Below are 15,492 nucleotides of genomic sequence, written 5' to 3'. Positions count from 1 at the left end.
TGACGATATATATATACTTTACAGTCATCGTAGGGCTTTTACCCTGTCCCCCCCTCTCATTGAATTGGGTATAGTATCAATCACAAAATAGGACATTTGGATCACATGGATTTTGGCACAGTGCCTAGCCACTGGGTAGGTCAAATCGATCTCAGGCCAAATGCCCAGATCGTGTTTTCTGAAGTGTGGATGAGAGAAGAGAAGCGTCCTTTACTGTGATGTAGGGACGTATGCAATCAAGGGCCCTCTACAGTCTCTATCAAACGAGTCTCATATTTGAAATCAGGAAGTGGCGAATGATGAGGCAGATGCCTAAAGTGAGAAGAATCTTGCGACATGGACTTTCAAGGTCTGTGAGCTGTTACGATGTGTCCTTTACTAGTCTCAGCTTTGACAGGTTCAGCATCAAAGGAAGTATAAGATTAGCATTTTCTCTGTTGAAGCACCAATATGTGATCTCCTTAATTGAAAGTATAGTTCTGGGCATTTCAACACTTGTCAGCATATACTTTCATCTTTTGCTTATGGCACAAGTCTGTTCAACAAAGTTCACTATCTGTTGTAGATCTTCTGTTGGGCCATTGTAGTAACTTGGTTGTCATAGCTCTCCTGAACATCAGGGTGGCAGGACTTTCGTTAAATTAGGAGTTAGCCGGTAAACTCGAGGAGCAGCATGGAGAGTGGGCTTCAGATCAAGCTTTACCAATGTAGCACGCTGGATGGTCTTTTTAAGTGTGCTCATAAAGCGTTCAACAAGGCCATTTTCTTGTGGCCAAAAAGTTGTGCTTTTCTGATGCTTCAGATTGAGATGATTAAGCAAGTCTCTGAATCCTCAACTATTGAAAGGTGGGCCATTGTCAGACTTTAGAATTCAAGGAACAGCCCATATTGCAAAAACATCATATAACCTCTTGATGACTCTTTCTTGAGTGGTCATGAGAGATCTTCTACCAATGGAAAACTGGAGTATTCATCGAGAACCTCCATCAGGTGATTTCCATTGACAAGAGAACCAAAGAAATTAACAGTGATTCTCTCCCATACATGTTTTGCTAAATCCGACATGTTCAAGATATTTTGAGTTGGTGTGGAAGAGAAGCAATTTCAGAAATGATAGGCCTTCAACTCTTTTACAACACTCTCTTCAAAATGAGGAAGCCAAACTTGAATTCACAAAGCTAGTTTAGTGGCAACAGTCCAATGATGTTCTTCATTAGCCACTTCATTTACTTTTTGTCGTAGACTCTCCTGTAAGACAATTCTCAAACCTCCTAAGATAATACCTTCTGGAGTAACGGACAGTTCTTCTTTCACATTTTGAACTTCAGATATTTGCTGTCACATGTGAAAGGTCGAATGTGCTGTTTCCAGGATTGATGTGCAATAATGTCTTCAAGTATCAACAGGTTACTATCTTTGCTTGTTGGAGTAGTGAATTGTTCCAATGAAAAAGCGTCAGGTGTACTGGGCATTACGATGAAGTTTATGTAGGTTTCAGCCACTTTCGAATGGGTACCATGACAATGTACTGGCAATCATGAAAAAGTAGTCAGCAGAGATTTGATCTTTACCTGGTCGGTACATAATTAGTGTAGTCCGATTCGTGTAGTCACAAGCACCAACGTTCAATTCTAGAAGGCATCTTGACTTTAAGGTTGCCAAAGATAGTAAGCAATGGTTCATGATCTGTTGAGTGAAAGGTTATCCATATAAGAATACGTGAACCTTTTCACAAGCCACATCACTGCTAAACTTTCTTAGGTTGTGAATAGGCATGTTCAGTTTGTGACAAACGTCTGCTTGCATATACCACAATATGCCTTTGAGCTTTTGCGGGCCACTGTGCTGAGCAAGGCTTGCGCCCAACCCGACCATACTTGCATCAACAACAACCTCTGTATGAAGCTTTGGATCAAAATTGGCCAATTCAGTGGCATTCTCAATTGCAGGCTTGATTGCCTTAAAACTTAGTTCACATTTGTGTGACCAGTAAAATGAACAAAGTCACATATGTATCTGGAACAGTAACTGGCCATGCCAAAGAATTAACATAACATAGTAAGCTCTTGTGGGGGAATTGGTGGATGACAAAGCTTGTTCTTTTTTTTAAAGTATTTTTTATTGGCATGTTTAAATGTTCTACATGCATAACATTAATGGTACCACAACAATATTACAATCAATTTACGCAGTGGCCATGTTAGGGCATGGCTAAGACACACCACACAACACCCTTAAGTCAAACCCAATAATAATAGAAGCTGATACCATACTGTCCATAACCACATAGAGCATCTTGCCAGCCAATATCAAACACGTGGCTGCCACTTAAAGGTTCTGTCCATGTTCCTAGTACGTGTTTCACCAGAGTTTGTTCTCAATAATTGACATATGAGAGTGTCCACCCACGAGTCAGGATATACGTATGAAATTTGTAAGTGCCGAAATGTTACTTCATTTGTTTAACAACAACCGGGATAAAAAAAGAAAAAAAACTGATGCTAAACCAATTCAAAGTAAACAATAATGAAACAAAAGGGACTTGTGCAGAGGGGTGAAGCTTTTCACAGCATTTATAACTTGCGTGGAGGGGAGGTATAGCATAGTGTAATTTCCCAAGGGAAGGCCAGGAATGCAGGGGGATGGGGGAAGGGGGCTTCCCAATATAGTCTGTACCGCCCCACCGTGACAGTAAATTATTAGGGTACAACCCCCACTACAATGATCGATTATATACAGACCAGCTCCCAGCACTATCCAATAGAAGCAGTGGGAATCGAAGTCTAGGAGTCCTCAGGGCAAGGCCCCTGCCCGGAGTCCAAACCCTTTCCCTCCGGAAGCTGGCCCCGCCATCACCTCCCTCCATTGGCCAGCAACCAAATGCTTTCTCATGCCCTTAGATTCCACCCAGCTGAGGGCCCTGCCTTCTGCTCCAGCCCCCATGATGACGTCCCTGCTCCAGGTCTCAATCGCTGGACCCCTCTGGGATTTCCATTCCATCACTATGCGACGTTCGCCAAACCCAGATTGAGATCCAGTAGCCTGTTCCCAACTTTACGCTTTGGTGGCCTGGGGAAGAGACCCAGAAGGCACGTCTACACCATGAAAGGCAGCTCTCTGCCCAGCACAGCAGCAAGTTTACTGAGCACCGCCCCCCAAAAAAGTCACAGGCCCGGACAATCCCATGTCATGTGGCCGAAATCCGCATCAGGGTATAAGCACCGGGGGCAGCCATGGATCTCCCCCCCATAAGTTATATTCAGGTGGTGAGGTGTCATGTAAGCCATGTGTGTGCAGTGGAACTGTATGTATTTGAGACGTGTATTGTGAGAGGCCTTCTAAGGATACTGCAAAACCCTCTGCCATCCTGCATCCGTGAGGGCCCTGTCTCCAATCCTGTCCCACTTTGCCCAAAGCCTGTCGAAGGGACGTATGGACGTTGATTGCAGGGGCACATAAAACCACTTCACTAGATGCCCCGCCGTCCCAAGCGTGAACAGGGCATGCAGAATAGGGCTCCGGTTCGTTTCTCCCCTCATTCCACAGCTGGACAAACGTACGCACCAAAGCCTCGTAGCACAGGAACTGACCCGGGGTAAACCACAGTCTTCCCGAAGTCTGTCAAACGGGGGCAGGGATTTGTCCAGAAAGCGTGAAAACTGCTGCAGATCACCTTGTGGCAAGCCCACAAGGGGCAACATAGGGGTGTACTTAACTAGACGCCGGTCTCTGCCTTGACATCGCCTCCAGGCCTGGAAGGCAGTGCGCTACAGCAAGGAGAAGTAAGGGGTGGGTGTCAATGGTATCAGCAATTTCGTCACTATTAAGCTAGGGAGATAATCTGGATATAACAAGAACGTGCCATCCTCATTTACACCCTCCATCCATTGTGCCAGCCATTGCAATTGACCAGCCAACATATAATGTTCAGAATTTGGTACTCCCAGGCCTCCTTCAGATGGGGAGCATTGCAACCTTGTAAGAGACACCCTAAGGTGCCCTTCTCCCCACACCAGGTCCCGTAGCAAGGTGTTTAGGGGCAAAACCAACTGCTGGGCATGAGTACAGGCAGGTTGACAAAGAAGTACAAGAAGCGCGGGAGCATGACCATTTTAGACAGAGAGACCCAGGATATCACAGGCAATTGCAACGTACGCCAAAAGTGGACACACATACGTAACCAGCGCAGCGCTCTGCCCAGATTGCCCTCCTTTAAGTCATCGAGCAAATGGAATACATTCATGCCCAGGTACTTAAACGAATTCTGGGCCCACAGTATGCCAACCCTCAACTTGTCTGGCCTAGGGATGGGGCCCGCAATTGAGAACAGATAAGTCTTTGCTTTCTTGACCCGTAATCCTGAAAGGCCTGCGAAGTCGTCCAAAATACTTAGAGCCGTGGAGGTGCCCTCCACTGCGTCCGACAGATATAAGAGGAGGTCGTCCACATATATTGAAACCTGGTGTGTCCGCCCTCTGACATCCAGTGCAATCCCGTTGCCTCCCTGGCGAGGGGTTCAATTGCCAAGTCGAATAGGAGAGGAGAAAGGGGACACCCCTGTCTGGTACCCCAGGAGACCTTATACTCTCTAGAAATTGTTCTGGCCTTTCTAAACTTTGCAGTAGGCGCTGCGTACTGAAGCCGCATCCACTGCACCCAAGCTTCTCCCAAACCCAAGCACATCATCGAACAGGTAGTCCCACCCCACCGTGTCAAAAGCTTTTTCCAGGTCAACAAAGAGCACTGCGACCTGTGTTTTGGACGGGGACTCAGCGTGGTAGAGAACCAAGTAGAGCCTGCCCAAATTGTATGGCATGTTACGGGGTGGGATAAACCCATTCTGATCAGAGTGTATTAGCGTCTTCATGTGCGGAATAAACCTACCGGCCAGCACTTTACTGAAGATCTTAAAATCCATGTTGAGCATGGAAAGGGGCCTATACTCCTTAACCCCCGCTCCTAGCATCTTAGATTTCAGAAGGGGGATCACCAAGGCTGCTCGCGTGGAACTAGGTAACTCCCCAGCTTCAAAAGAGTCTGCATACAGCCGAACCATGTGCGGCACAAGCAAGCCAGTGAAGCGTTGGTAGAATTTGGCCAGGAGGCCATCCGACCCCGGGGTCTTGCCAAGCGTCAACGCATAGATGGCGGCGTTAATCTCCTGCAGGGTTATAGGTTCCCTCAGGTCGTCCTCCTCTAACTGAAGCAGGGGTAGAGGCTCCAGGAACTCCCTTACCACCGATCGGGGGGCCATAGTCGGGCCACATATAGTTGTTCATAGAATGCCAGGAAGGCATTGTTGATCGCATCTAGGTCACACACCACCTCCCCGGTGTCTAAGCCAATTTATGAAATGGGGGATCCCCCTAGTTCTGGCTTAATTAACCGCGTCAATAGTCAGCCCACCTTACCTTCCTCTCTCTGCACCCTCTCCAAGTTATCCCTGTGATTATAACAGAGTAGCCGCCTAATTGCTTCATTATATTTCACTCTCGCTTCCTGCAATGCGACCCGGGGTGCGTCCTCAGACCCCTTAGCGTTACCTAAGCTGCGGATGCTACCTTCCCGGTCCAGTAGTTCCCGGCCAATTCTCTATAGGCTCCCGCTGCCTGCCCCATGCAGTGACGCCACACTACCACCTTGAACGCCTCCCATTAAATCTGTACAGAGGAAGCAGTGTTGGTGTTAGTGAGGAAATATTATTCTAAAAGTGTGTGCAGTAACGTGCCGAAAGAATCATCTTCAAGTAAGGCTGGGTTCAGCCTCCAAGTGGGAATCGGGGGGCATCAACCCAGGGGTTGATGAGTCATTACCAACGGACTGTGATCCGACAGGGTACATCCAAGGTATTCAGTGTGTTTAATAGTACTATTAAAGGCAGGGGAACACAAAAACAGATCTAGTCGAGTGTGCACTTGATGTACCGCGGAGAAGAAGGTGAACTTCTGGTGGCTCTTGTGCTGTAGCCGCCACATGTCTTCATATCCCCAGTGTGTGATCCACGCACTAAACCCAAGAGCTGTATGGCGTGACTGAGACCCCATTAAGCGAGGATGTGACCGGTCTGCAACAATGTCCGCCACACAGTTAAAGTCCCCCCAAGAACCAAGTTACCCCTCAAGCTATCTGCCAATACAGCCGAGAAAGAATCCAAGAAGCCTACCTGATCCTGGTTAGGTGTGTAAATGTTTCAACCTCCAAGTCTCCCCACTTCTCAAGTGGGTTAACTGCAGGAAAGCTATATTGATGTCCATGCATCGCAGATACGATTAAATGTTATGGAGCTTTGCAATATACCCCATCCCCCCAATATTCCACGTTGGAAAACTTATTACACTTTGAGTCCCTGCCATTCCCACTTAATATCGGTAAGCAACACTGAGAAGGGGAGCCCCCCCTCAACCCCTTCACTTATCTTGTGGCCTCCCACTTCTCTACAAACATAAAAGACCAAATAACCAACCAAAAGACCCGTATGGTCGTCAACTCTCCAACCCCAGGGCAGTCCGACAACGGTCGGCCGCCCAAATATCATGTGAAACTAACAATACTAAGTGAGGCCTTAACCTAGTACAGCTCTCAACCACGGTGAGCCCAACAGAATTAGCACAGGATGGGAGTGCATCAGCCCAAGGAGTAACGAATCAACATGGGTCTAGAACTAGCCAACATCGATCAGCAGCCCACTAAGAGACCCAATCACCTAAGCCAATCAAATGCATCAAAAAATGTCATCAGCGGTATTGGGCATCACCACTGGGAGCTTCACACTGTCGCTGAGGGAAGTGTCCATTCCGGTGCCATCTGTCTCTCATGAGGAGCCGGCCACCGCCTCCAGGGCAGGACTCTGACTCCGCATGAGTTCCGCCACAGCCTGCAATGCCTCCGCTCTCTCCGTCTGTGATGAAGTTGGTTTCTTTGACATCCCCCTACAAGGTCGACACCTCGGTGTTTCCCGTGCTCCACTGCCTTCCATTCGGGGACACCAGCACTCCTATCTCGAGGAGTCTCACGTTTATAGGTATCCAGCCAGTCCCATGCATCCTTAGGGTTGTCAAAATAATAGGTGCGCCCTTCCAACATGATGCGCAGTCGGGCCGGGAACTTCAGCGAGTACTGGAGGCCCTCATCTCTCAGTGCCCTCTTGACCTCTAAGTAGGAGGCCCACTTCTGCTGCACCTCCAGCGTGTAGTCTGGGAAGAGAGAGACCCTACTGCTGTCAACAGTGAAGGGGCCATCCGCTCGGGCCCTTTGCAGGAGGAGGTCCCTGCCTCGGAAGTGGAGCAGACGGGCCACCACTAGACGCGGGGCCTCCCAGGAGCCAAAGGCTTAGCTGGCACTCAATGAGCCCTCTCCAGTGTGTAGAAGGAGGATAGGCCCTCCGGCGCCATTGTACTCCTGAGCTAGCCCTCCAGAAATGATACTGTGTCATCGCCATCCGTCCTCTCCTGCAAGCCCAGGATTCTGATGTTATTCCTTCTGTTGCGCCCTTAACATCTTCCGCTCAGCGCTCCAACCAGCTCTCCCTATCCGTGAGGACCCCCCATCTGTTGCCCCAATGCCTTGTGGCCCGGTGCCAGTTCCCCGATGGTAGACTCCGTCTCCTTGACCCTGTCCGACAGCTTCTTGTGCTCCTCCTGCAGCAGGCCGAGTCCCACCGCAACAGTGCTGATATCCTGATGTAGAGTAGCTTTTGTATCCGCTATAGCCTCCAATATTTTGCTGAACTGCTGCTGTACTGGGTCATCCGGAGGAGGATGCAACTGTTCCTTTGCACTATCCTCCGGGTCCTGCTGGAGGGCCCCGGCCTTGCGACCCCTGGGCATGCCCATTATGCCCGGTCCCTACTAGCGCAGTTGAAGGACCACTTTCCAGCACTACTGGCGGAATACAGAGCGCCCTGCAAACAAAGGCCAGCGAAGGATCGTTCCTCAACAAGGCAGTCCTCACCTCGGGCTTCCAGGCTAGTCTGTTTGGGTCCCACCCACATCTAACAAGCCCCGCACCTCAAGCTGCATCTGGCAGCCTCCGGGCGGAGACCTGAGCACAGCCGCCCACACCTCGGCCGATAGCATGAGCCAGAGGGGCCGCCCGGGATCGGCGAAGCACACCAGCACAGTCCCCCCGTGAGGTGCCACCCACGCTCTCTCACCGCTGCGCTCCTGACTTCATCTACCAATGGTAGAGAGGGATCCACCTGGCGAACTCCAGCCTCGACCGGGGCTTGCCTCCAACCACTTCTTCCTGCACCAGGCCCGGCCTCGGGGGCCTCTGGCCACCTCTTCCGTCCCCACTCTTCATGTTAATACATGGGTCCAAGGGGCAGCCGTATCGTTCTTCCTAGGGGTTGGCTCCACATCCGAAGCAGCTCCCGTGCTTGCAGATGCTGTCTCTGCCCCAATTGTTGCGGCCTCCGCCCCTCACTGCACACTGCAGGCTTAGCTCCCAGGCGTCGGCGCCCGCAGCCCTCTTTCCTCGCCTGGGCATGCACCTCGGCACACCTGTGTCCCACGAGGACTCCGTGGATATGCAGGTTGACCCCGGCTACAGAGCTCTAGAGGATAAAAGAACGGGCCGATGCAGAGCTCTCAGCTCACGCGTCCGCCATTGTCCTCGGCCAAGCCACACCCCGACAAAGCTTGTACTTTACTGGAATTCTGCATCATACCCCAATTAGAAAAGATATGGGCAAAGAATTTGAGTTTTGTTTTGTGAAACTTTCATTTCTCAGCATTCAAAATTAAACCTGCATCAGCAAGTAAACAACACACTGAATGAGCTTTATTATGCTCCTTTTGGGTATTTTGTCATCCTTGTAATTGAAAGCATTCATGGCAGGTTGTATGATACGTGGAATGACATCTTGAAAAAGCTCAGCAGCAGCTGATAACCTACTGAATGTAAATGTTTATATCTGAACAAACCAATATGGATAGAGAAGGTAATAATTTACCTACAATGTTCTTTGAGTTCCAATTGATGATTTCCCTTGTTCAGATCAAAGCAAGAGAAGAGTTTGGCTCCATTTAGCTGAGTTATCATGTTGGCAATGTGCGGACCTAGGAGTTGTTCTCTTTCAAATGCCTTGTTGGCTTGACGCATATCAACACAGATGCGTGTAGCTCCTTCACTGTCCTTTTTGCGCATTACCACTATGGGCATAACCCAAGGAGTTCAACCAGTAAATCGCTCAGTGATATAACGCTTTATTAATGTCTCAAGCTCTTTCCAACAGCTTCTTTGAGATTAAATGCAATTGGTCTATGTCTTTGAGCACCAGGATTAATGTCCTCATTGATATTAAGTTGAACTTGCATGGTCCTATATTATCCTAATACATGAAACAATGATGGGAACTGATTTACTATTTCATGACGAGCATTCATGTTGTAGTTCACAGATATGAGTCCCAAATCAGCAGCAGTATTGCAACTGAGTAAACAGACACCTCTCGCAGTTACTTAAAGTACATAAATGGGTGCTTGTTATTTTGTCTTTTTATGTTTCATGATTGCAACGAATGAACCATGACTCTCTAATTGCATTGATGCAGCCCATGTATACATTTTAATCTTTGATGGTGTGAGACGGGGCAATGGAGACAGTTCATTGAATTGCTCCTCATGCATAAATATTTATCGACTCATCACTGTCATTAATAAACATTATGGAGCAACAGTTTACTTTTAGTGTAACTCTCATACAATGTTTGAATGACTTTTATGATTTTACTCTTCGACTTTCCTTTGACCCAAATTTTTCTTTGCATGCAGTCGGTCTGACATGCGCAAGGTTTTCTGAAGTAAACATCGAAATCGCACATCCGTCTTCCTCACTGCCTCTTGTAAATGAAACTGAAGTACTCTTGCACGACGATTTATATGACGGTCAACTTTGTTTAGTGTTGATATGTCTCAACTGCTGTTGCAACTTGGCTTTGTGGGTGTGCATAGATAGTCGCTTCTGGAACTTTTGGGTATCCTTATTGTTCTCTCGGTGTGACTCACTTAGCTTTCCCTTCACTTTGCAAACCATTACAAAATGGTTCTCCGTCCCACAGCCTTTGCATACCTGTCCAAAGGCAGACATTTACCTATGTGCAGAAATGAAAATCCACATCTAAAGCACAGTTTATTTTTTCTTTAAAGACATCACTTTGTGTCCATCAGCTTTAGGTTTCTGCTTACTTTTCATGTTCATGACTGACTGACTCTGGGCACCTCTGGCCTTCATGTCAGCAGCTTGTCAATCAGCCATGCCAGCCATGGGAACTCGCTCCAGACTAAGGGTTTCTCTCAGCATCTGAATGAATCTGACAGACATCCGTCGATAACTCTGAGATTTATAGCATCATTATCATTGAATTCAATAAATGTATAGTATTTGATGAGTATATCAAGTCTGTCAAGAAAATTTATGAATGTTTCACCAGTTTTCTGTCATTCTTGACTGAAAATATATATTTTATAATAGACATTTGGCATTGGATTTAATGCTTCTTTATTACCTGTTTCACTCATTCACTGCCAAGATTTTTGAGGCATTTGACAATCTTTTTGCTATCGGTTTCTTCCAGTGCATTGATGAAATCATCAAACGCTTCTATCCACGCCGTTCATCTGTCACCAATATTTAGCTTTTTAGCAGTATCATATGGAGGCAGTGGTTTTAGGATTGCAGCAGCATCATAACCTGTCGAGAGCGGAGCTCGGTCTGGTAGTGTCTGCTGCCCGCTTCTACTAACACCTTCACCATGCACTACCACCTGCTACAACCTGGGTCGTTATGCCTGCTCTGGCTATGAGGTACAAAGGGGGGTAGTGATGGACGGAGCATCTGAACCAATCAAACACTCACACCCAGTCAACAGATCTGGGTTTAATCCATCACCGTTCTTTAGCCCACTCTGCCACCCCAGTTCAGATATGGCCATATTTAAATCAGTCTGACCCTGTGCCTCATGGGAACAGTCCAGCCCGAACTACCAAGCCATGCCTTCCCTGGACCGGAAACAAGCTTCCGAGGACCGGGTTCTGGCATTTCAGCCGTCTTCAGCCCGGCTTGCTTGAATCCAGTGGCAAAGTGAGCAAGGGACTCACGTCTGAGCATACCCTGCCAACTTATGGCCAACAAAGCGGTACAAAAGGGGGTGGTGATGGACGGAGTATCTGAACCAATCAAACTCTCACACCCAGTCAACAGATCTGGGTTAAATCCATCACCGTTCTTTAGCCCACTCTGCCACCCCAGTTCAGACATGGCCATATGCAAATCAGTCTGACCCTGTGCCTCATGGGAACAGTCCAGCCCGAACTACCAAGCCATGCCTTCCCTGGACCGGAAACAAGCTTCCGAGGACTGGTTTCTGGCATTTCAGCCGTCTTCAGCCCGGCTTGCTTGAATCCAGTGGCAAAGTGAGCGAGGGACTCACGTCTGAGCATAGCCTGCCGACTTATGGCGAACAAAGTGATACAAAAGGGGGTAGTGATGGACGGAGCATCTGAACCAATCAAACACTCACACCCAGTCAACAGATCTGGGTTTAATCCATCACCGTTCTTAAGCCCACTCTGCCACCCCAGTTCAGACATGGCCATATGCAAATCAGTCTGACCCTGTGCCTCATGGGAATAGTCCAGCCCCATCTACCAAGCCATGCCTTCCCTGGACCGGAAACAAGCTTCCGAGGACTGGTTTCTGGCATTTCAGCCTTCTTCAGCCCAGCTTGCTTGAATCCAGTGGCAAAGTGATCAAGGGACTCACGTCTGAGCATACCCTGCCAACTTATGACAAACAAAGCGGTACAAAAGGGGGTGGTGATGGACGGTGTATCTGAACCAATCAAACACTCACACCTAGTCAACAGATCTGAGTTTAATCCATCACCGTTCTTTAGCCCACTCTGCCACCCCAGTTCAGACATGGCCATATGCATATCAGTCTGACCCTGTGCTCATGGAAACAGTCCAGCCCGAACTACCAACACATGCCTTTCCTGGACCGGAAACAAGCTTCCAAGGACCGGTGTCTGGCATTTCAGCCGTCTTCAGCCTGGCTTGCTTGAATCCAGTGGCAAATTGAGCAAGGGACTCACGTCTGAGCATACCCTGCCAACTTATGCCGAACAAAGCGGTACAAAAGGGGGTGGTGATGGACGGAGCATCTGAACCAATCAAACACTCACAACCAGTCAACAGATCTGGGTTTAATCCATCACCGTTCTCTAGCCCACTCTGCCACCCCAGTGCAGACATGGCCATATGCAAATCAGTCTGACCCTGTGCCTCATGGGAACATTCCAGCCCGAACATAGCTCTGGCTATGAGGCGCTGTCTTCTTCTTTAGCTGTGAGTAGCGGTTTTGTTTCTTGCACAGGTTCTTCATCCTTCTCACCTCTTTTGCATTGTATTTGTTTTCTCCTGCCTTTAGTATTTGCATTAGAAATGTTTTCATTTTTATTTTTAAGCGTTTCCTTGCTCTCGCCATCACTGCCTTTGGCACTTCTCCATACCTGATTGTCGCTGCCTTTAGCATTGTCGTACTATAGATTTAAAGCTCAGTGTTGCGTAGTGGTGCCATACTGTTTTTCATGGCCTTACTAGCAGGTTTCTGGCCAATGATTAGTAAACATCTCTGTGAGATTTTTGTTATCTTCAAAAACGTCACACTGGCTAGAGTGGCGCTATTGACTTCACATATATCAGATGTCGACCATGGCAAACTCTCTGAAAGAAAGGTGACGATCGTTACGTGTCGGCTATCTCGTCACCAGTTGAAGCATTCTCCCCAACCTGAGTAATCATAAATGAATACACTACACATGGAGCTTGGCATTACATGTTTTCATTCCTCTGCGTGTAACTGCCAACTCAACATTCCAAACATGAACTCTATTCATCACACCCGAACACTTACATCACAGTTCTACGGAGTCCATCAGGAACCAAAAACGGGTACCAGCATCGCTAATTTACAAGACACTACATGTGATAAGGTGAAATGAGTCTTAAGGTTATGATGACTTAATCTGCAGTTTTCAAATGTATGGAATGCCTGTTTTGTATATAATAGGTATACCACCCTCATTTTTTTCTGTCAGCCTTTGACAGTAAAGTAGATGTGTGATTCGTGTAAGTAAAAAAAATATTGAGAAGTGTATTTAAGCCAGGTTTCCATTACAATGAGGAAGTAAAGGTCCAGATGGTAACTGATATGTTAAAAAAGTTTGACAATGCATAGGTACATAAGCACACTTTAGTGGCTTGATGTTTAGTGATGAGTGACAGGCTCATACATTACATGGGTGAGCCATTTCGGAAAGCTTACTGGAACTTGAAATATTGAGCAGATTTCAAGGTGAGTGGCGATTCACAACGGTCTTGTCCATCAGTCGTGGGGTGGGTTTGTAGGTGTACTTTAAGAGAATTCGGGCCATGGGAGACATTACTGACATTGTGGAGGTGGTTCCTGTTTTAGTTCAATTTGGAAGTTCGGTAGGAGTTCAGTGTGTTGAACTGACGTAGACAAGACTGAATGTTGGTTATTTTACACACTTGGATAGGAGTTTATTTCCCAGTAACTTTAGGATTGTCAATGGATCTATCTGTGATGTGGATAATTGTACATAGAGTAAGTAATTCCTGTTCCTAAGATGCTAATTTACAATTTTGAGTAATAATGTTAGGAAGGAACTCCAGAATTAAGCTGGTCTTAGGGGGTGTACCTGATTACGGGATTTTGGGATGGATGTAGAACATTGTTAGTGCAATGTGTGGAGGATTTCTGGTCATTTAACCACGTTACCACAAACTTAGAATTTCAAGAATGTCCTTTGCTTTAAGAACACATCGTATTGAAGGTCTACTGCATCATTCTCAAGACAGCACCACTAAGGAAGCCATGCTCTTAGGTTTGGAATCTGCCATCCCTAGACTGTTGGTGCTATATCCTGAACCCAAGAAATGTTAGAAGGAAAGTAACATATACACCAACTTTGTCTGTGTGTGGTCCCAGATTTAGGAATTAATTACTCCTGTCTGTCAGAGTAGAACCCTCCCTTCTGCAGTTTAAGAATGAGTGGAAAATCTTCCAGGCAATTTCTTCTTCAGCCCATCTGAATATCCCTGGCACAGAGTCATTTCTCATGTATATTAATGTGTAGACTTCATCAAGCCACCAGATTTCATGTATATGCTTAGCTATGCAATGAATGTAACTTTTCTTGTACTCTTTCTCTAATCTTGTGTAGTCAATCCTGAATACTACGTAAATTCATGGTCTTTCTACTCCATGCTCTAAATATACCCCACAAACATAACATTCAACACGTACCAAATAATTCTCTGAGCTTCTTGTCATATTGTAAAGATTAAATATGGAATCCATTGGATATTTGTCTACCAATGGTCTAAATGACATATCACCTAGACATTTTCCAGTGGTTGCTAACACAAAATAATAATTTCCCCCTACAATAAATGCCTAATACTCAAGGATACAAATGTGATGGATGTTGTTGCATAACCTTTAGTATGCACAAAATACACATGAGCGACATAATTTGCATTGTATATGTATCTTGGTGGTGCAATGTGTGCATTATGTAGCAAGGAAGGATAACAACTTTGGCTTAACAAAGGTAATAAACACAGTGCATTGCATTTGTCCAGATGTTACGATATCCTCTGCAGTGAAAGTACTCTTTTAAAATATGGTTCGAGTGTTGATATATTATTTCTTCTAAAATTATACACACGAATTGATCATTGATCAAAAATTATGAATTTAGGATGTATGTTTCTGAAAAACAGATTACTGTACATTTGTGTTTATTTTTACAGGGTACTTGTTTTGGATTCAGGAAGGATTGTTGAGTTTGATACACCACAAAAGCTATGCCAGCAGGAAGGCGTTTTTTTCAACATGGTATCAGAAGCTGGAATAAGACCAGATGCAGCCTTAACAGTTGATTAACTGAAGATGCACTAACTTGCAGTAAAAAAAGCACTGACTTTAAACTATGTATATTTCAAAGTGTATATTTGGTAAAATATGTTATTGCTAAGAGGTTAAGGCATTCCAACGAGGAGGCAGATATTTTCTGCCATCTCTAAATAAGGGCAAGGGGGATTGCACAAATATACAAAATGCCACCAAATACCTCTTGTCTTAATAGCTACGAAAACGTCCTGTTTGAAAAACGTGCACTGTTTTTAGAAAATTTCTATTTTTAACACTCCAGCGAGTAATAAAGTTTAAACAACATATGTGTGATATGTTATACCTACAAAAAGATCTTAACATATTTGCATCATGACGCAAAATGGTGGGATCGCCATTCAAATTATTTTGGTGCTCATTTTGACACTGTGATAAAGTGGTAAGATTAAGGCGTTCCTTCTAATATATAAATTTTTATGCTCTTTTGTTACTTAACGGAAATAAATCTAAATTGCATATTAGGCTAAAATAATTGGAGGCACAATTCTCCTC

The 15,492-nt window shown here is 46.0% G+C and overlaps 1 protein-coding gene across 3 annotated transcripts in view; it reads left to right on the top strand.

Moving 5' to 3' along the window:
• The window catches only part of LOC147696974 (multidrug resistance-associated protein 1-like), a 547,338-nt gene extending 532,074 nt beyond the window's left edge, over positions 1-15,264 (top strand). For 2 of the 3 annotated variants that reach the window (XM_086934056.1, XM_086934058.1), the window contains one exon: positions 14,841-15,264. In XM_086934056.1, coding sequence (XP_086790182.1) covers positions 14,841-14,973 — 133 coding nt within the window. In that variant the 3' untranslated portion in view covers positions 14,974-15,264. Of the gene's footprint in view, positions 1-14,810 lie in introns of all 3 variants that reach the window. The other variant, XR_015299277.1, reaches the window with a different exon arrangement.
• The last annotated feature ends 228 nt before the right edge of the window (positions 15,265-15,492 follow it).

This window comes from Lissotriton vulgaris, chromosome 8 (assembly GCF_964263255.1).
Source record: "Lissotriton vulgaris chromosome 8, aLisVul1.2, whole genome shotgun sequence".
Lineage (NCBI taxonomy): Eukaryota > Metazoa > Chordata > Amphibia > Caudata > Salamandridae > Lissotriton > Lissotriton vulgaris.
The sequence above is the reverse complement of the archived record's forward strand: the minus strand, read 5'-3'. Positions and strand labels throughout refer to the sequence as shown.